Source organism: Toxorhynchites rutilus, chromosome 2, assembly GCF_029784135.1.
Source record: "Toxorhynchites rutilus septentrionalis strain SRP chromosome 2, ASM2978413v1, whole genome shotgun sequence".
Lineage (NCBI taxonomy): Eukaryota > Metazoa > Arthropoda > Insecta > Diptera > Culicidae > Toxorhynchites > Toxorhynchites rutilus.
In genome coordinates this window covers 172,228,751-172,251,171 of record NC_073745.1, presented here as the reverse complement: position 1 = coordinate 172,251,171, position 22,421 = coordinate 172,228,751, and the positions used below count along the sequence as shown (strand labels likewise).

Genomic DNA, 22,421 nt, shown 5'->3' with positions numbered 1-22,421 from the left:
AGCCGCCGTTAGTTTCGGCTGCCGAAGTGATCGCTAAACAGGAAGGTTTAGCCGAACAAGATGGGGATATCGAGTGACAACAAAACAATAAACGCTTTAGATTGAAGATAATTTTGTGATCCTGAAAAGGACCCTTTTTAGCCTGTATGTGAATCCAACGAGCGAACAAATCGTAATGAATGTATTTTTTTGCCATCGCTCCCTTTTAACGCTCATTCGTTCGTCTCGTTGGACTCGCCCCTCTGGCTGAGTCTGCCGATTTGTCTCTATCCTGTGAGTGTGTACCGCTAGAGTATAAAACACGCGAACCCCAAAAAAATATCTTATTTTCTTTCAAACCGTAAACCCGTGTGGTTGTACGGCTTGGCATCGTGGACGTAACAAAGGAGGACAAGTTAAGGGAAAGGCAAAGTCTCACTCGAACCGTGCAGGTCTCCAGTTCCCTGTTGGTCGCATTCACTGATTGCTCCGCAAGGGTAACTAGGCCGAACGGATTGGTGCCGGAGCACCAGTATACCGAACAGCGATTATAGAGTTTCGGCCGTCGGAGTGCTCGAGTTGGCTTGCAAAGCTGCTCACGACAATCAGAAAACCCGCATCAAGAACAGAGCAGATTCGGTTCGGCGCTCATCAAGACAACAATTAGTTTCAGTGAGTGGCAAAGTGTTTCTCCGGCACGTCGCATTAAATGTAATTTACTGAACAATATGTCACAAGCTGGATGGGAAGAAATTTTCCAACTGTGAAAGCTGTGGCGAGTGGTAAACGCAACAGCTAAACAGGAATGTTTAACCGAACAAGATGAGAATATCGAGTGATAACAAAAACACAACACCAAAGGTTCTTTTCAGAACCATCAACATATTCATAAAGAGTAAACAGTATACTAATCCATTTTTCATGTAGATAGGTAGGTATTCACGTAGAAGAAGAAAATAAAACAATATATTTAAAATATATATTTAACAAAAGCTGTCCCCTTTGTATAGTCCTACGTCACTCCGGTTATGTCCCCGACATTACCCACCCGTCTTTTTTGCCATCGCTCCCTTTTAACGCTCATTCGTTCGTCTCGTTGGACTCACCCCTCTGGCTGAGTCTTCCGATTTGTCTCTATCCTGTGAGTGTGTACCGCTAGAGTATAAAACACGCGGACCCCAAAAAATATCTTATTTTCTTTCAAACCGTAAACCCGTGTGGTTGTACGTCTTGGCATCGTGGACGTAACAAAGGAGGACAAGTTAAGGGAAAGGCAAAGTCTCACTCGAACCGTGCAGGTCTCCAGTTCCCTGTTGGTCGCATTCACTGATTGCTCCGCAAGGGTAGCTAGGCCGAACGGATTGGTGCCGGAGCACCAGTATACCGAACAGCGATTATAGAGTTTCGGCCGTCGGAGTGCTCGAGTTGGCTTGCAAAGCTGCTCACGACAATCAGAAAACCCGCATCAAGAACAGAGCAGATTCGGTTCGGCGCTCATCAAGACAACAATTAGTTTCAGTGAGTGGCAAAGTGTTTCTCCGGCACGTCGCATTAAATGTAATTTACTGAACAATATGTCACAAGCTGGATGGGAAGAAATTTTCCAACTGTGAAAGCTGTGGCGAGTGGTAAACGCAACAGCTAAACAGGAATGTTTAACCGAACAAGATGAGAATATCGAGTGATAACAAAAACACAACACCAAAGGTTCTTTTCAGAACCATCAACATATTCATAAAGAGTAAACAGTAAACTAATCCATTTTTCATGTAGATAGGTAGGTATTCACGTAGAAGAAGAAAATAAAACAATATATTTAAAATATATATTTAACAAAAGCTGTCCCCTTTGTATAGTCCTACGTCACTCCGGTTATGTCCCCGACATTACCCACCCGTCTTTTTTTCTTCTGCTACCTGATGCCGTTTTGCGATTGCGTTTGCCACTCGCCACTCGCTGAAACTGCCTGTTGTCTTGATGTCCACCGAACCGAATGTGTTCTGTTCCGAATGTGGGTTTTCTTATCGTCGCGAGCAGCTTTGCCGGCTAAGTCGATCACTTCGGCGGCCGAAGCTATATTACGCCGGCTAGGTGGACTGGTGCACTGGTACTAACGCGCTCGGCCTAGCTACTCTTGCGGGGAACTCCAGAACGACACGGTTCGAGCGGGATTTTGCCTTTCCCTTCACTTTTCCTTCTTTGCCATGTCCAGACATGGCTGCTTGGGTTGGTTTGTTGATGTGTTGTGATGCGAACCGATTTGGTGTACGGTTTGAATGGGAATGATCGTTACGGCAGCGGAGCTGGGGATTTTTAAGCTGACTGGCTGGCTCGAGAATTACGCATGTGTGAGACTGCGACCAATGTTTCGTTCATTTTTTTCTTTTTCCTTTCCAATCGTGCTTCACGATTTTTCTATTTCACTGCTGCTCTGGTTGCCCGTTTTGGTCGGTACGATTTGAGGAGCACAAAATGGACCAATCAAAAATGGGTACATAGTGCATTTTGACAATGCTTGATATTTCACAATTATTCAATTATTTATCTCAAGGAAAATTAAATGTTATTCGTTATGATAGATGCGTAGATATATTTCCTATCAATTGATGCAAAAACCTTCGCGATCTATTGAGAAATGCTCGAGTTATAAGCGTTCCAAATCTTGCATTTTTTCCTACTTGTTCAGTGCCTAGATTGCCATTTCACCCCCTATATCTTCCGGTTAGACGTAGTCCTACGTCAATACTTAGAAAACAGTCCGAACTTAACGATTCTTCTATAAATCTCTTTGCATTTCCGTCAAAACTTTATCCATAATATAAAATTAGTATCAGAGATAATTTTCGTTAAATATTTTTCCCCACTTGCAGAGAATGTGTTACCTTGTTAACAAAGCACATATTATAGACTACTTGCATGTTGCACTTGCAGTGTTTTTCTCTTTTTCATTTATAATTTTTGTCCTAAGAGCGTGTTCATTTCACCCGAAAATTCATTACCATTATCGCTTCACAGAAATAGTTCAATGTCGAATTGCACAACTCTATTGAACTTGAGTTGCGATTCGTTCAGGTAGTTCTGATTCGATCGGATTTCAGAATAAAGGGAAATAGTTGATCAGTAGATAAATCTTGAATTTCCGAGGAAATTACTCGATCCTTTTGCTCAGAGTGTATTTTGTCGACTAACCAAGCAAAAAACAGGAAGTGGGTTATATCTATAGTATAACCGCAAGGGTGACGTAGGACAATCGTTGATTTAGAGATCATTTGTTTGAAGTTGAATCTGAATTCATTCTGAATGAATGAATATTTGGAGAACTTCGTAAACGAGAGCGTTACGTTGGAGGCACAAGGTTTTATGCATCCAATATTCGATACGGAAATATCCTACTGATGGGGAAGAATAATCTTCAGAAGCTATCCTGTTAATTGCGATTGATTGAAAAATCACAAAACCAAATGTATTTGGTCACAGTGTTACATGGATAGAAAACATTAAAATAAACTCTTTCACATGAATGTAATTTTAAATTCCCAGAGGAACTGGCCGATTATTTTCCGGATCTTTCTCGATGCTGAACGGCATCCAAACGGAAAGAATTCCGTGCGTGTATGTGTATGTGTAGCGTCTGCTTCGATGGTCACCTTCTCTTCTCCTGAAGGATCGGCTTCTCTGTGCTCCCTCGCAGTTTCAAACAAACTGCTTGCGTCTCAGGGCAGATCTCGATCCTTCGCCGTCCAGCATCCTCAGCAACGATGTTGTCTTGTCGATGTCCTCACGAAAAATGAATGCGTCTCACCACCAGAATATCGCTTAGGTATGCTTTTTGTGCGTGATTGAATCGAGAGAAGGCGTGGTTTACGATGGCAATTTGGAAGGCAAACTAGAGGGGAATGAACTCTCAGAGCTCGAAACTTTCGGCGACTGAGCAATAATCGATTGCGGGCGCATACAATATTGAATACGGAAATATCCTACTGATGGAGAAGAATAATCTTCAGAAGCTATCCTGTTAATTGCGATTGATTGAAAAATCACAAAACTAAATGTATTTGGTCACAGTGTTACATGGATAGAAAACATTAAAATAAATTCTTTCACATGAATGTAATTTTAAATTCCCAGAGGAACTGGCAGATTATTTTCAGTAACGATTGGATATTTCCACATTTTCCTCGATACTGGAAGCCCACCAGTGGCTTATGCTAACTCGATAACCATCTGTTAATAGCACTTGATTGAAACATATTTGGTCACAGTGTTACATGGATAGAAAACATTAAAATAAACTCTTTCACATGAATGTATTTTTGAATTCCCAGAGGAACTGGCAGATTATTTTCCGGATCTTTCTCGATGCTGAATGGCATCCAAACGGAAAGAATTCCGCGCGTGTATGTGTGTGTGTGTGTAGCGGCTGCTTCGAGATCTTCCCAGGGAACCGTTTGTGGCATCACTCTCCTCCTGATGGATTCCCTTCTGGCTTAAGGTGCACAAACAGGCTCTTGGTGACACCGTTCATCCGCGCTTTCATGATAAATGAAGAGCTTCACTACAACAGCGACAACATGCTCCAATCGCTGTTCAATTAGAACTGAGTGGATTTCCGAGCGGCGCTCGCTTATATACCGATTGGTGATTTCAATAGCCTGTTTTGAAAGCAAATTTAAGACTATTGAAACAAGTTTTTGGATCAGAAAGTAACAAGTATAGAACGCGTAGACATTTTATCTTTCGAATGAAGTGTTTATCATACCATTTCGTTCAGTTGTTTAGGAACTATTAACACTCAAAATCTCGGTCTCCGGCGTAACGCTTTCGTTTTCGAAACTTTGATTTTACACCCCGGTATAGAAATGAAAGACGTAGTCCTACGTCAAAATGTGCGTATAAGGCCATCCTCGCTTTAGTCATTCAATTATATACATCCAGCAACATGTTGGACGAAATACTTGTAATTTTCTAATGGAGCCCATTAAAGACTGTATTTCTTTTGTTTGAACACACGTGCTGTCATTTGAACAAAGGCTGTGTAGATGTTACTCATGATAGCGTCTCGCTATCATTCCTCGAACCGCTTCTGTTGATTGTGTCATAAGAATCGCAGCCGTTCGCTCTCTACCTTTGCGAATATGTTGACCATGGATTATTGGCACAGCTCAAGACATCCTAGAATGACTTTGTCCTGACTGCGCCAATTCATCAAACGACACACATAAGAATCCATCGAGGGCACTAATTTGTTTGTTTCGTCTCCTCCAACCACATAATATTAAAATATTAATTCAAAATGAGTAATGATGTTTCTAATAATTAAAGTAACTGTGGCGTGCTCTTCAGTCGGTTTTTTATCAGGATTGACGACAGTAGCGTGACTGTTATTTTGCATTCCGACCATGTGTGTGATTAGAATAATTTCAATAATTCATTGTGCTCATCCAAAAACGCTTCCAGCTCGCCGATGATATTTCTAGTTTTAGTCGAACTGAGGTTACCTGCGTATGTGTAGGGTGAAATTCGATGAAGAGGACGAAGTGCTCTGGCATTAAACAACGTAAATAAATTCGTCCTGTTTAAAAAACGAACGACGAATTAATTATTTTGTATCGTTTATATAAAAATACAAATATCGTGATAAAAAATGAGGCAGTAAGGGCGTTCAGATAACGCTTAACATTTTACAGTTATTCAATTGTTTATCTCACGAAAAATAACATTCAATTAATTGCGATAGAAGCGTAGAAATATTCCCTATCAATTGATGCAAACATCTTTCCGATCCAGTAAGAAATGTTCGAGTTATAAGCTTTTGGAATCTTTCATTTTTTCCTGCATGTTATGTGTTTAGGTTTTCATTTTACCCCCCATATACTCCGGTTAGACGTAGTCCCACGTCAAAAGGAGATGAGGATGAAAATTGATTATATATGGTTATAAGTTTTTATTCAAGCCAAATTTATGCAAAAAAAACAGGAAGTGGGTTATATATATGGTATAACCGCAAGGGTGACGTAGGACTATCGTTGATTTAGAGATCATTTGTTTGAAGTTGAATCTGAATTCATTCTGAATGAATGAATATTTGGAGAACTTCGAAAACGAGAGCGTTACGTTGGAGGCACAAGGTTTTATGCATCCAATATTGGATACGGAAATATCCTACTGATGGGGAAGAATAATCTTCAGAAGCTATCCTGTTAATTGCGATTGATTGAAAAATCACAAAACCAAATGTATTTGGTCACAGTGTTTCATGGATAGAAAACATTAAAATAAACTCTTTCACATGAATGTAATTTTAAATTCCCAGAGGAACTGGCAGATTATTTTCAGTAACGATTAGATATTTCCTCATTTTCCTCGATACTGGAAGCCCACCAGTGGTTAATGCCAACTCGATAACCACCTGTTAATAGCACTTGATTGAAATATATTTGGTCACAGTGTTACATGGATAGAAAACATTCAATTAAACTCTTTCACATGAATATATTTTGAAAATTCCCAAAGGAACTGGCAGATTATTTTCCAGCAATGATTAGATCTTTCCGGAACTTTCTCGATGCTGAATGGCATCCTAACGGAAAGAATTCTGCGCGTGTATGTGTCGATCCTTCGCCGTCCACCTCCTCCAGCACGTTAGGCAACGATGTTGTCTTGTCGATGTCCTCACGAAAAATGAATGTGTCTCACCACCAGAATATCGCTTAAGTATGCTTTTTGTGTGTGATTGAATCGAGAGAATGTGTGGTTTACGATGGCAATTTGGAAGGCAAACTAGAGGGGAATGAATTCTCTGAGCTCGGAACTTTCGGCGACTGAGCAATAATCGATTGCGGGCGCATACAATATTGGATACGGAAATATCCTACTGATGGGGAAGAATAATCTTCTGAAGCTATCCTATTAATTGCGATTGATTGAAAAACCACAAAACCAAATGTATTTGGTCACAGTGTTACATGGATAGAAAACATTCAATTAAACTCTTTCACGTGAATATATTTTGAAAATTCCCAAAGGAACTGGCAGATTATTTTCAGTAACGATTAGATATTTCCACATTTTCCTCGATACTGGAAGCCCACCAGTGGTTAATGCCAACTCGATAACCACCTGTTAATAGCACTTGATTGAAACATATTTGGTCACAGTGTAACATGGATAGAAAACATTCAATTAAACTCTTTCACATGAATATATTTTGAAAATTCCCAAAGGAACTGGCAGATTATTTTCAGTAACGATTAGATATTTCCACATTTTCCTCGATACTGGAAGCCCACCAGTGGTTAATGCCAACTCGATAACCACCTGTTAATAGCCGCGCGTGTATGTGTGTGTAGCGATGTCTTCCCAGGGAACCGTTTGTGGCATCACTCTCCTCCTGATAGATTCCCTTCTGGCCTAGGGTGCACAAACAGGCTCTTGGTGACACCGTTCATCCGCGCTTTCATGATAAATAAAGAGCTTCACCGCAACAGCGACAACATGCTCCAATCGCTGTTCAATTAGAACTGAGTGGATTTCCGAGCGCCGCTCGCTTATATACCGATTGGTGATTTCAATAGCCTGTTTTGAAAGCAATTTTAAGACTATTGAAACAAGTTTTTGGATCAAAAAGTAACAAGTATATAACGCGTAGACATTTTATCTTTCGAATGAAGTGTTTATCATACCATTTCGTTCAGTTGTTTAGGAGCTATTAACGCTCAAAATCTCGGTCTCCGGCGTAACGCTTTCGTTTTCGAAACATTGATTTTACACCCCGGTATAGAAATGAAAGACGTAGTCCTACGTCAAAAAACGAAAACAAAGTTATTCAGATTTTATTTGCATGGGACCACCCTAATCGGTACCAAATATAAAGTAATCGGTATCCTTGCGGTATCATATATAGTTTATGACCTATTCTCATGCCTACCAAGTTTTATGAGTATAATATCATTAAAATCGGTAGAGCCGTTTCGGAGAAGTTCGACCACGAACATCGTGACACGAGATTTTTATATATATTAATATACATCACTAGACATCGAGCTTCATTTAGGAAAAGCATAAATTCATACTAGGCTGAGTAAAATATAGGATTAGCATGGTTTTTTGCTGTATTGGCTGAGAGCAGACAAAAGACCACAAAAAATTGAACCTCTGCTTGATCGAACATCATCTACTGGAATTGAAACAACCAGTGGGACGTCGTGTAATCGACCCATTATTCAAACTCAGCTCTTAACCCTTTCATTACAGTGTGCTCCGCCAAAGTGCTACCCCTGTACGGAGCACTGCGCCGAAAACTATGCACATAGCGCTGGTGCTGGAATGCTCCGGATGAGGGCTGACAGAGCGTGGACCGTGTTTGGTGGAACGTAAGTGGGAGCACCGTCTCGTCAGATCATATTTGAAATACGTGGCGGATCTGCCACCGGACTGAATGGTGGTTAATAAGTCGGTGCTCGGAAATCCAATGATTTGCACTTGGTTTTTCTGAGGTAGAATCGATTTCTGATTGAGCGTTAATAATTCAAGATTGCTTCCTTTCATTGAACTTGATACCAGTGTCGGGGTATGACTGTCGATGCCGATGAGAGTTGCTTTACGCACTGGATACTGGGTGACTCTCCTCCAAATCCGGTGTTGCTTATTTTCAATAGTCACGAATGCAATGCTGTACTGCATACATTGAGGCAGAATGAATAATTAAAATTTAAAAAAATATAGGAGGTTGTGTCCAAGACACGACCGCATTGTTGACGTAGAACTACGCTGTAGTTTAATTTAAGTCGCTTGTTTATAACTGCGATTATTATTTTATAATGCTACGAAGTTTGGTCGCACTGAAATATGTTTTTCTTGTAGTTATTATTGATGATTATTGTTTGATGATTCATTTTGATTCCAGAACGACATTTACTTTCTTGATGAGTAAATAAACTGAATAAACTATTTCTGTTAATCTCAGCAACCTCGAAAAGAGTAGCACTGCTTCATTATGATCAAGATTAGCGCAAATGCAATCCTAGTTGAAGGGAACCCAAATAAATTAATAACTTATTATAACTCATTGGATAACTTGGTATTCTCAAATATTTTTTTGGCGCACAACCTTAACACATGCTTCATTATTGCAATGTCAAAGGTACCAACGAAGCCTTTATGATGACAAAAAAAAAGACGGGTGGGTAATGTCGGGGACATAACCGGAGTGACGTAGGACTATACAAAGGGGACAGCTTTTGCTAAATATATATTTCAAATATATTGTTTTATTTTCTTCTCCTTCGTGAATACCTACCTATATACCTGAAAAATGGATTAGTTTACTGTTTACTCTTTATGAACATGTTGGGGGTTCTGAAAAGAACCTTTGGTGTTGTGTTTTTGCGTTTTTTGTTACAAACTTGATTCTTGATTTTTTTATGAAGGCTTTGTACTTATTAAATGTTCAACGCCGAGCATCTTTCGGCGTATGCACATATCGTACAATCAAAATGATGGCTGTGACAGGGAATGCATAGGTGGTCATCAGCTCATTCACTATCGTATATTTCACTATTGAGCATATTATCGTACCTTAAACTGTGGTTTCGGAGACGAATGAATTGTAAGATTTGTAGTCTCCGCAAACAAAATAAATAAAAATGAAAAGTAAATACACAGACATAAATGACAGTAAATACAGGGACGGATGACCTTTGGATTAAAGTCCCTTAAAATAAGAACAGAGCAGCAGGAAATACATAGCTCATCATGTTGCTCCTTAGTTATTTTTCTATACAATGCAGATGTAACGTCCGTCAATTTTCAACATCAGTTATCAACCAAAGAAAGCAGTTCTTGCTACCGAGAAATTTCGTTAATGCCATCCTGCATACAATGTGTTGTAATTTGAAGCCACTTTTAATTCGGAAACCATGTATGGGTTTGTGAAAACTGAATGATCAATTTAAAAGACCTCAGCCACCAATAAGCTCAAGAACAAGCATAAACAAAATAAATCGGTTTATATTATATGTCATATTATGTCACTTTAGAATGCATTTTGAAATATATTGTGAAAAACTTTTAATAACTCTTCTTTGAAAGGTTTAATGGCCCTGAAAAAGGCCGTGTTTTACGGTGGCTGGTTTTGCCACCAAAGCAGTCTGTATAAACAAACTTTTTCCTTTTTCTACATGCTGCCGTTTTGCGATTGCGTTTGCCACTCGCTGAAACTAGTTGTTGCCACCGAACCGAATGTGCTCTGTTCTGTAGGCGGGTTTTCGTATTGTCGTGAGCAGCTTTGAAAGCCAACTCGAGTACTCCGGCGGGCGAAATTCTATAACCGCTATAAGGTATACTGGTGCTCCGGCACCAATCCGTTGATGCGATGTGATGTGAAACGATGCCATACAATCAAACTGATTTACGGTTTGAAAGAGAATGATATATTTTTCTGCGGGTCCGCGCGTTTTGTACTTTGGCGGTACACGCTCACAGGATAGAGATAAATCAGCAGACTCAGCCAAAGGGGCGAGTCCAACGAGACGAACGAATGAGCGTTAAAAGGCAGCGATGGCAAAAAAATACATTCATTACGATTTGTTCGCTCGTTGGATTCACATGCAGTTGTTTCTAACAAACACGAAGGTACCGAAGACTAGTGGAATAATGGAAAAGCCGCCAAAAAGTTCGGCACGGCGCAGAAGAATATCTCGGAAACCGACAAGAGGGAGAAGAAGGAATCATATGCTATCTACATCATAAGGTGCTGAATCAGGATCATTCCGACACCGGTTTCTCATCGAAGGCGATGAGCGTCATGAGCTTCGTCAATGCATCCTTGAGCGTATCGTAGCGGAAGCCTCACGTCTGACCCACTACAATAAGCGGTTAACCATTACGGCGTGGGAAATTCAGATCGCAATCAGTCTGTTGCTGCCCGGTGAACTTGCATGCCGTTTCCGAAGGTACCAAAGCGGTGAAGAAGTATACCAGCTCCAAATAAAGAGCGTTTTCCGACTGCTGATTCGGAAGCAAACACTAAAAAGGGTCCTTTTCAGGACCACACAATCATCTTTTAATCTAAAGAGTTTATTGTTTTGTTATCACTCGATGTACCCATCATGTTCGGCTAAACCTTCCTGTTTAGCGATTGCGTTTGCCACTCGCCACAGCTTTCACAGTTGGAAAATTTCTTCCCATCCAGCTTGAGACATGTTGGGTCATAACTTGGACCCCGAACTCCATGTTTACAAAAATGTCCAACTAAATATGTCGCATTACAGGTCCGTCCAATTAGCTAAATGTCGAACTAAATGTAAATTAATGTACTTTCAATCTGGAAGCAATTTAAGAATTTGTGAAAATTGAATAATCCTGAAAGTCTCCAACCATCAATAAGCTGAGCACAACTGCCAAATTCTCAAACTCATCATATTCTGGCAAACAAATTATGAAAAAATCAATTTGTATCTAATTATTATTTTGGATAGTATTTTAGAATGCATTGAACTGTATTTCGTAAACTCTTTTGAAAGGTTTAATGGCCCTGATAAGCGCCGTGTTTTATGGAATGGTTCCAATTTAGAAAACTTTGTACTCGTGGTTTTGAAAAAAAAACCATTGCCGCCTTGTTCTGGTTTTGCCACCAAAGCAGTTTGTATAAAAAACAAACTTTTTTCTTCCGCTACCTGCTGTCGTTTTGCGATTGCGTTTGCCACTCGCCACTCGCTGCAACTGCCTGTTGTTGTCTTGATGTCCACCGAACCGAATGTGGTCTGTTCATAATGCGTGTTTTGTTATCGTCGTGAGCTGCTTTGTCAGCCAACTCGATCACTTTGGCGGCCGAAACTATATAACGCCGGCTAGGTGGACTGGTGCACTGGTACTAACGCGCTCGGCCTTGCTACCCTTGTGGGGAACTCCAGACGGTTCGAGCGGGGTTTTGCCTTTCCCTTAATTTTCCCTCCTTTACCATGTCCAGACATGGCTGCTTGGGTTGGTTTGTTGATGTGTTGTGATGCGAACCGATGTGGTGTACGGTTTGGATGAGAATGATCGTTACGGCAGCGTAGCGGGGATTTTTAAGCTGACTGGCTGGCACGAGAATTATGCATGTGTGAGACTGCGACCAATGTTTCGTTCAATTTTTTCTTTTTCCTTTCCAATCGTGCTTCATTCTATTTCGCTGCTGCTCTGGTTGCCCGTTTTGGTTGGTACGATTTGAGGAGTACAAAATGGACCAATCAAAAATGGGCACATAGTGCATTTGGACAATGCTTGTTATTTCACAATTATTCAATTATTTATCTCCAGAAAAATTAAATTTGATTCGTTATGATAGATGCGTATATATATTTCCTATCAATTGATGCAAAAACCTTTGCGATCTATTGAGAAATTCTCGAGTTATAAGCGTTCCAAATCTTGCAATTTTTCCTACTTGTTCAGTGCCTAGATTTTCATTTCACCCCCTATATCTTCCGGTTAGACGTAGTCCTACGTCAAAACAAACAATGTTAACTGCTTGGAAAATGGTTGAAAATTTGCCTCAGCAGAGATTCATTACTAATACCCTAGTGCAAATATTTTCCTCCCGCTATCTCCCCTCCTTGTCGCCACGTTCGGATCGAACGTGGATGTTCACCCGCAACAGCGCAATCCATTGAAACGCACGCACGTACACACTCAAATATCCATATACCGATGGCTTGAAGCAATTAAAAATGCACACACTTATCTCCGTTTTGCGTTCTTCTCAACAGAAGCCCTTTTTGTTAATAAAGGGTGTGCACATCAAATTGCATCACGGAAAAAACGCTGTAGAATTTTAATTTTTAGGAATTATATCTTCAGCTTTCGCTTATAATCAGATAAGAGTGTATAGATCACGTTGGCCATGCTTCACTGTCAATTTATCGTAAATTTGGAAAAATGTCGTCGAACGAAAAAGAGCGTCGTGAATTAATCCTGCGCACTTATTTCGAGAATCCGGATTTTTTTTTTTTTTTGACGTAGGACTACGTCTAACCGGAAGATATAGGGGGTGAAATGGAAATCTAGGCACTGAACAAGTAGGAAAAAATGCAAGATTTGGAACGCTTATAACTCGAGCATTTCTCAATAGATCGCAAAGGTTTTTGCATCAATTGATAGGAAATATATCTACGCATCTATCATAACGAATAACATTTCATTTTTCTTGAGATAAATAATTGAATAATTGTGAAATATCAAGCATTGTCCAAATACACTATGTGCCCATTTTTGATTGGTCCATTTTGTGCTCCTCAAATCGTACCGACCAAAACGGGCAACCAGAGCAGCAGCGAAATAGAATGAAGCACGATTGGAAAGGAAAAAGAAAAAAATGAGGGAAACATTGGTCGCAGTCTCACACATGCGTAATTCTCTCCGCTGCCGTAACGATCATTCTCATCCGAACCGTACACCACATCGTTTCGCATCACCTCACATCAACAAACCAACATAAGCAGCCATGGTTGGATATGGCAAAGGAGGAAAAGTGAAGGGAAAGGCAAAATCCCGCTCGAACCTTGATCTGGAGTTCCCGCTCGTGTTGATCTGGAGTTCCCCGCAAGGGTAGCTAGGTAGCTAGGTGCACCAGTCCACCTAGCCGGCGTTATATAGCTTCGGCCGCCGAAGTGATCGAGTTAGCTGGCAAAGCTGCTCGCGACGATAAGAAAACATGCATTCGGAACAGAACACATTCGGTTCGGTGGACATCAAGACAGCAGGCAGTTGCAGCGAGTGGCGAGTGGCAAACGCAATCGCAAAACGGCATCAGGTAGCAGAACAAAAAAGTTTGTTCTTTATACAAACTGCTTTGGTGGCAAATCCAGAACAAGGCGGCTTCGAGGGCGTTCGAAATGGTTTTTTTCAAAACCACGAGTACTAAGTTTTCTAAATTGGAACCATTCCATAAAACAAGGCGCTTTTCAGGGCCATTAAACCTTCCAAAAAAGAGTTTAGGAAATAAAGTTCAATGCTTTCTAAAACATTATCCAAAATAATAATAAAACACAAATTGATGTTTTCATAATTTGTTTGCCAGGATCTGATGAGTATGTGAATTTGGCAGTTGTTCTGAGCTTATTGATAGTTGGGGACTTTCCTGATTATTCAATTTTCACCAATTCTTAAATTGTTTCCAGATTTAAAGTACAGTAATCTACAATTAGTTCGACATTTAGCTAATTGGACGGACATGTAATGCGACTTATTTAGTTGGACATTTTTGTAAACATAGAGATCCAAATTATGATCCCACATTGAAAGTCGACACTGTACCACTGTCATCGCAAATGTTCAATTACAGGTTAAAATTACCTCCAATCCGGCACTGAGTGGTGGTAATGCGACGTGCCATTGAATGTAATTTACTGTAAAATATGTCACAAGCTGGATGGGAAGAAATTTTCCAACTGTGAAAGCTGTGGCGAGTGACAACAAATCGCTAAACAGGAAGGTTTAGCCGAACAAGATGGGGATATCGAGTGATAACAAAACAATAAACTCTTTAGACTTTTTGTGATCCTGAAAAGGACCCTTTTTAGTCTGTATGTGAATCCAACGAGCGAACAAATCGTAATGAATGTATTTTTTTGCCATCGCTCCCTTTTAACGCTCATTCGTTCGTCTCGTTGGACCCGCCCCTTTGGCTGAGTCTGCCGATTTGTCTCTATCCTGTGAGTGTGTACCGCTAGAGTATAAAACACGCGGACCCCAAAAAAATATCTTATTTTCTTTCAAACCGTAAACCCGTGTGGTTGTACGGCATCGGCATCGTGTACTCAACAAAGGAGGAAAAGAGAAGGGAAAGGCAAAATCCCGCTCGAACCGTGGTGGTCTGCAATTTCCCGTAGGTGTATCCGCCAATTGCACCGGAAAAGGTTGCTAGGTCGAGCGCGTTAGTACCTGTGTACCAGTCCACCTAGCCGGCGTTATATAGTTTCGGCCGCCGGAGTGATCGAGTTAGCTGGCTTAGGTGCTCGCGACGATAAGAAAACCTGCATTCGGAACAGAACACATTCGGTTCGGCGGACATCAAGACAACAGGCAGTTGCAGCGAATGGCGAGTGGCAAACGCAATCGCAAAACGGCATCAGGTAGCAGAAGAAAAAAGTTTGTTCTTTATACAAACTGCTTTGGCGGCAAATCCAGAACAAGGCGGCATCGAGGGCGTTCGAAATGGTTTTTTTCAAAACCACGAGTACTAAGTTTTCTAAATTGGAACCATTCCATGAAACAAGGCGCTTTTCAGGGCCATTAAACCTTCCAAAAAAGAGTTTAGGAAATAAAGTTCAATGCTTTCTAAAACATTATCCAAAATAATAATAAAACACAAATTGATGTTTTCATAATTTGTTTGCCAGGATTTGATGAGTATGTGAATTTGGCAGTTGTTCTGAGCTTATTGATAGTTAGGGACTTTCCTGATTATTCAATTTTCACCAATTCTTAAATTGTTTCCAGATTTAAAGTACAGTAATCTACAATTAGTTCGACATTTAGCTAATTGGACGGACATGTAATGCGACTTATTTAGTTGGACATTTTTGTAAACATAGAGATCCAAATTATGACCCCACATTGAAAGTCGACACTGTACCACTGTCATCGCAAATGTTCAATTACAGGTTAAAATTACCTCCAATCCGGCACTGAGTGGTGGTAATGCGACGTGCCATTGAATGTAATTTACTGTAAAATATGTCACAAGCTGGATGGGAAGAAATTTTCCAACTGTGAAAGCTGTGGCGAGTGACAAAAAATCGCTAAACAGGAAGGTTTAGCCGAACAAGATGGGGATATCGAGTGATAACAAAACAATAAACTCTTTAGACTTTTTGTGATCCTGAAAAGGACCCTTTTTAGTCTGTATGTGAATCCAACGAGCGAACAAATCGTAATGAATGTATTTTTTTGCCATCGCTCCCTTTTAACGCTCATTCGTTCGTCTCGTTGGACCCGCCCCTTTGGCTGAGTCTGCCGATTTGTCTCTATCCTGTGAGTGTGTACTGCTAGAGTATAAAAGCTGTCCCCTTTGTATAGTCCTACGTCACTCCGGTTATGTCCCCGACATTACCCACCCGTCTTTTTTTTCTTTCTTTATTAAAGTGATTTTCAGCCAAAGGCTGGTTCATCTCTAAGGATCCGGAGTTGTCACATCGGACATCGGTAAGATGCTGGGAATCGTCCAATCCACGGTCAGCAGAGTACTAAAACGATACTTCGAGAACCGAACCATCGACCGGAAGGTGAAGAACGGCAAAAATGGATGCTCCGTCAGTGAAAAAGATCACAAGCGCGTAGTTAAGCAGTTAAGACGTGATCCGAGAAGTTCGGTCCGGGATGTCGCCAATAAGCTGAATTTGACAGGTTCTTCGTCCAGCGGACCAAGCAGCGGGAGGGCCTGCGTACATACAAGGTTCAGAAGGCTCCTAACCGCGACGAAAGGCAAAACATGGTGGGGAAGACGCGAGCCAGGAAGCTGTACACCGAAATGCTGACGAAGCCGCATTGCCTGGTAATGGACGATGAAACCTACTTCAAAGCGGACTTTCGTCAGCTGCCGGGCCTGTTGGTCTTCTCCGCAGAGGACAAATTCAGCGTTCCGGAGGAGATTCGCAAGCAGAAACTATCCAAGTTTGCCAAAAAGTACATGGTGTGGCAAGCGATCTGCTCTTGCGGAAAGCGGAGCGGCCCCTTCGTGATGACCGGCACGGTAAACGGGCATGTTTACCTTAAGGAGTGCCTACAGAAGCGCCTACTATTGAAGCAGCACGAGGGCCCGACCATCTTCTGGCCGGATCTCGCTTCGTGCCACTATTCAAAGAACGTGTTGGAGTGGTACGAAGCCAACGGGGTCACCTTCGTGCCAAAGGAAATGAACCCGCCCAACGCGCCGGAGCTTCGCCCAATAGAGAAATATTGGGCGATTATGAAGCAGGCCCTCCGGAAGAACCTAAAAGTTGTCAAATCGGAGGCGGACTTCAAGAGCAAATGGATTTCTGTTCAAAAAAAAAACTACAATCTGACGTTGTACAGAACCTTATGGACGGGGTAAAGAGGAAGGTGCGAGCATACGGACTTGGGCTCGAAGTATGAATAAAAAGAAAATGCCAAAAGTTGTTTAATAGTTTTTATTTTACTGTCTAAAATTTTCAAAAGGATCGGTCTACTGGGCGAATTTCTACAGCGTTTTTTCCGTGATGCAATTTGATGTGACACACCCTTTATTGCCAGTCTTGATCAGCTTAGCTGTCTTCCTTTGTGGAGAGAGTTTTGCTACCGTTATACGAAACCAAATCACAGACAAAATTCCAGAACATTTATTTTCTTGGTGAGCCGACGTCAAGCAAGGCAGATGATTCCCCACACAATTGTGTAGCTCAGAATCCTAATGCAATGGCGTCAGTTTGATGCAATTATTGCAATGCTAGAGTCATCAGCGAGTGAGTAATTTGGTCGCGTCCACAGCTCAATCCGATACTAAGACATGTGAGACTTTAAACTTCTTTAGTTCGTTCGTCTGTAACCTTCAAAAAGGCTCTTAGAAAACTTTACTTTTTCTTCGTATTACTCCTCCACTTCTCTCCGTCCAGCTCGCCCAGAAACGATGTTGTTCAGTCGGTGTCCTCACGAAGAATGAAAGTTTGCCTTCTTTCTTTCTTTCTTTGTTTTTAAGAGGCTTTAAACTTTGCAGTTCATTCGCCTCTAAGCAAGTTTGCCTCAGCGAGATTCACTGTTTATACTCTAGGCAAATATACCCCTTTGTTCTTCTTCTTTTCCTTTGTTCACGGAGACTTTAGGTCTTACGATTTCCCCTTCGTTGCTCGTCCATAAGTTGCTCGTTATTGACAGCTCTGTTCGGGAAAGCACACAAATTGACAAAACAAATGTATGGGAAAATTAAAACGCTTATAGTTTTCATGAATTTTAACCATTTACACACCATGGGATTGTAATGTAAAGCATATCAAACAAATCTTAGGGAATTTCCGATTCGTTTGGAATGTCAATCGCCAAAATCCGTTCGCGGCAAAAATTCTAGGTAGTTCTACGTCAAAAGCGACTTAGTAAAGACGATTATTTCTGCACTTTTCATGAGCCTTTTTTGTTTCTTTTCTTTCATGTCCTATTCCTATCATCCAGCACTTTTGTTCCTACGACATTAATAAGTTTTGTAATAAGTTTATTGCTGCAACGTAACTCCACCTAATCTTGATCTGGTCTATTCCCCTAGTAAAGAATGGATCTGACAATCTGCTACTCCATAAGAAAGTCCATTACCTCCTGCTTAGATCTAAATTTCTACATTCCTCATACGATTGTGCATAAATCTGAACAAGGGATAATCTGTTAAGAATCGGGCGGGTACGGAAGATGATCTATCAATTTAAAACCCTCATGTCTGGCCTTTCGTTACTGTCTATGTGGTATTCTGTATGCAAGGGCGCATGATCCTACAACAAAGGTACGGTGTTTTTAGCAGCTGTGATATGGCCGTTATACTAAACTGATGCTGATATCGATGTCGATCGACTGTCTCGCGTGTATCTAATAACATGCAGTGGATCACGCCGAAATACGCATTGTGGATCTTTTTTGTAATAGTTTACGATGGTATATCTTTTCTTATGCAGTGGAGTCTTTTGTATTGGACATAGGTCGAAATTACAAAACTGGAAAACAAGTTATCACACTCGCTTCTATCCAGCATAACTTGAAGGAGCTCAACCTGTATCTGTAAAGATTCTCACGTCTGCCTTAAATGAGTGATAGTCTATTCTGCGAAATGCGTAACCATGGGAATGAAGCGTTCTAGTTACAGTAGAAGATGAACACCAATATCTTCTAGTCAAAGACTTCGTTGACTGCTTTGAATTATCCCAAACGTCATCACGGACCTGCTGAACATTTTCGATGACATGTAGACGGTCTGACCGGGCAATTAGGGGTCTTTTCGTAACCTATTTTGCTACTTTCTGTATATTTTGATATTAACAACTGGCCCATAACAATTGCGGATCATAGAGACGGCTTTGCTTGCCGTATGTCCCAAATCAAAATGGTATAACGATTCCTAATTAATTTCTGGTCGAACTAGGCCGCAAATATGTGTTCGGGTGGTCGATCTGGGCTTGCGGATCGACAGTTCCTCGATCTAGTTGCTCTAGGACTACTTGAAGTTCTGCTAGTAGCTGTATAGAAAACGATTTCTAGGGCCTGATCTATTCATCTATCTATGTATGTATTCCAACACATCAGTTCTTAAAAACTTGACAGAAATTGCGTGGTTCATTGAACAGGGATATTAGACATTGGACTTTTCAGTTCGTTCACCAGATCCAAGCCCAATCAAGAACATTCCTTGATACTAGTGTCGGGGTGGTGGGGTTCACAATCATCCTGTACACTTCGCACCACATGGCAAATGTCAGCGTCAGCTTAACATTGAATCATTGTCACCATTGACAATTTATGGCACTCAATCATGAAATTAATGTCATTCAGGGATAACATGAAAATATATGCGATAAGGTGACTTCCTTGGGAAACGCCTAATGTAACCCGAAAAGGGTTTGGATATGGCGTTGCCATTTTCTACTGACACTTGTCAGCCAATACGATACACACGACTGAAGAAAAGAAGCTACTGAATCCGAGACGCTGAAAATTAACATTGTTATCTGGTTGTTTGAATTGATTCTATCGAACGCTGCTGGGAAATTTGTGTATACCGCATCGATATGATGATTGACGTAACTGTAAAGCAATGTAAGCAATGAATGGAGTGTGTGGCTGTATATCTATTAAAAATATTGCTTTCTATTGAAATCCACGTTGCTGTCCAACTATGTAGCCTTTGCAGACATGATGCAATCCGAAACCAGAAACATATCTACCCAAAGTACAGGGTTTTCCATTTCGGGCTTCCGAAAGTATATAGCCCTGCGCTGACAACCGTTTGACATAGCTGTCAACCAAAGCGTCACATCGTTAGTTGAATATCTGCCATTTTACAATATGGATCGTTTTAGCATCGCACAACGTGTTAATTTTGTTAAATTATACTATAAAAATGATGAAAAACCGGCAAATGTTTTTCGAGCATTATGGACGGATTTTGGTCGTCATGGACGGCCTACAGAGCACACAATCGCTAATGTAGTGCGTAAATTCGAACAAACTGGATCCGTAGCGGATATTGTGAAACCTGTGCATCATCGTCATGTGCGTTCGGCCGAAAATATTGCTGCTGTTGCTGCCAGTGTGGAGGATGACCCGAATGTTTCGATTCCACGGCGTGCTCAGCAATTGGGCTTGTCAAACACATCATTGTGGCGAATTTTGCATTTGGACTTGCACCTACATCCATATAAAGTCCAACTGGTACAAAAATTAGAGCGTGGTGACCATGGAATGCGTCGGGCATACGTCGATTGGGTGAACGAACAACACCAGCAAAATGCTGAATTTTCGCATCAAATTTTCTTCAGCGATGAGGCACATTTCGAGCTCGGTGGCTATGTGAACACCCAAATTTCCGTATATGGGGCTCAGAAAATCCACACGTGATTGTTGAGAGGCAATTGCATCCGCCAAAAGTCACTGTTTGGTGCGCATTATGGTCTGGTGGAGTCATCGGGCCGTATTTCTTTGAAAATGAGGACGGCGAGACGGTAACTGTGAATGGTGAGCGCTATGGCCGCATGTTAACCGATTTTTTTGCCACAAATTGAAGATATGGATACGGATGACATGTGGTTTCAAAAGGACGGCGCCACGTGCCACACAACACGACCGAACATGGCTATATTGCGAACGAAATTTGAGGGACGCATAATTTCGCGTTTTGGTGATGCCAATTGGCCGTCCAGATCATGCGATTTGAACCCGCTAGACTTTTTTTGTGGGGTTATGCGAAAGACCGTGTCTATGCCAACTCTCCGCAAACTCTTGAACATTTGAAAGACAACATTCGTGAAGTTATGAAAGAGATACCGCCCCATATGTGCCGAAAAGTCATCGAAAATTACCTGTTCCGAATAAAGGTGTGCGAAGAAGCCCTAGGTGGACATTTGAATGATGTTGTATTTCACACATAATGGCATAAACCACACTTTAATTTGAAATAAAAGTTTCATCGAAATTCGAATTCTTAGTGTGTTTTATTTCAATTTACTTACGGAATTTAAAGTTGGAAAACCCTGTACATTCACCTGAATGTAGCAAATACCCGAATGATGTCTACTCGAATGTAACAAATACCCGTTCTAAATCTAAATAAACATTGAATTTGGATTAACGTAATATAAATATCAAATATCAGTAATTTAAGAAAATTATTCTGATACTTTCTGGGACTGAGATTTCTCTTTTACGTTCTGCTATATTTAAACATAATCAAAAATACATAATCATATATGCTTTCGCTTTTTTAAGGGATGTATACGCAAATTGTATGTGGCTGTATAACCGGATTAGTGAATGTTTTTGAGTTGCATATGCTTTTTAGATGTCTAAGTGCAATTTGCTGTGGCTTGATGTATACTGCTGGAGGTATGATAAGTAAGTGAAACTGCAACATGATTGAATGGACTGTATAATTTTTTATAATATCATTGAAGTAAGTGACATTGCGGCCGATAAATACAGAACAGCATCAATATGCTTTTTCGAACAATTTTGGTCAGTTGGAGTTATGATTTTACCAGGAATTGCCAGCTTCTGGAGCAATTGGTCACACCTCTATTTAGCGATTTCTTTGCCAACATTCTTATTAATCATTCTACATAGGTAATAATAACAATTGAATAGATATTCTTCCAATTCTATTAATAATTGTACTTCACAGGTGGATACCAGATTCTCCACGATGGCTGCTTCATAGAAATCGTGTTGAAGAGGCTAAGGCAATATTAATGGAATGCGCAGAAATCAATGGGAGCACCAATTACATCTCTAATGATTTTGACATACAGTTGAAAAGCATATCTGAAACTTTCATATCGAAACCAAATCCTGATCCATGGTGGAGTATATGGAAGGAAAAACTAGCTACAAAAAATCTTGTTTGTGTACATTTAGCATGGTCAATTTTCATAGTGGTATACTACGGAATGCTTCTGAATATTAGAGCATTTGGAACAGATCATTTACGAGTCAATACAGTAATTGCAGGTTTGTTTGATATGAAAACGAATTAGTGGAATTCGTTTCAAATTTATGTTATAGGTGCATCCGAGATGTTGGGAACCTTTGTAGGGTTTTTTCTAATTATGAGTACAGAGAAAAAATGGTTTTGGACCGGTTTATTGAACATTGTTGGTGGTTTATCAACATATCTTGCTTGGATAATTCCAACAATTGGTGAGTATAAAGGTTTAATTTATTCAATAGAAAACGACAATATTTTACTAAGCGATAAG

General features: G+C 40.6%; 1 protein-coding gene across 4 annotated transcripts in view; it reads left to right on the top strand.

Annotated features, from left to right (window-relative positions):
* LOC129771922 (organic cation transporter protein) overlaps positions 1-22,421 on the top strand; it is a 422,831-nt gene that overhangs the window by 334,486 nt on the left and 65,924 nt on the right. For all 4 annotated transcript variants that reach the window (XM_055776069.1, XM_055776066.1, XM_055776067.1 and 1 more), the window contains 4 exons: positions 21,436-21,561; positions 21,621-21,789; positions 21,848-22,173; positions 22,228-22,362. In XM_055776069.1, coding sequence (XP_055632044.1) covers positions 21,436-21,561; positions 21,621-21,789; positions 21,848-22,173; positions 22,228-22,362 — 756 coding nt within the window. The remainder of the gene's footprint in view (positions 1-21,435; positions 21,562-21,620; positions 21,790-21,847; positions 22,174-22,227; positions 22,363-22,421) is intronic.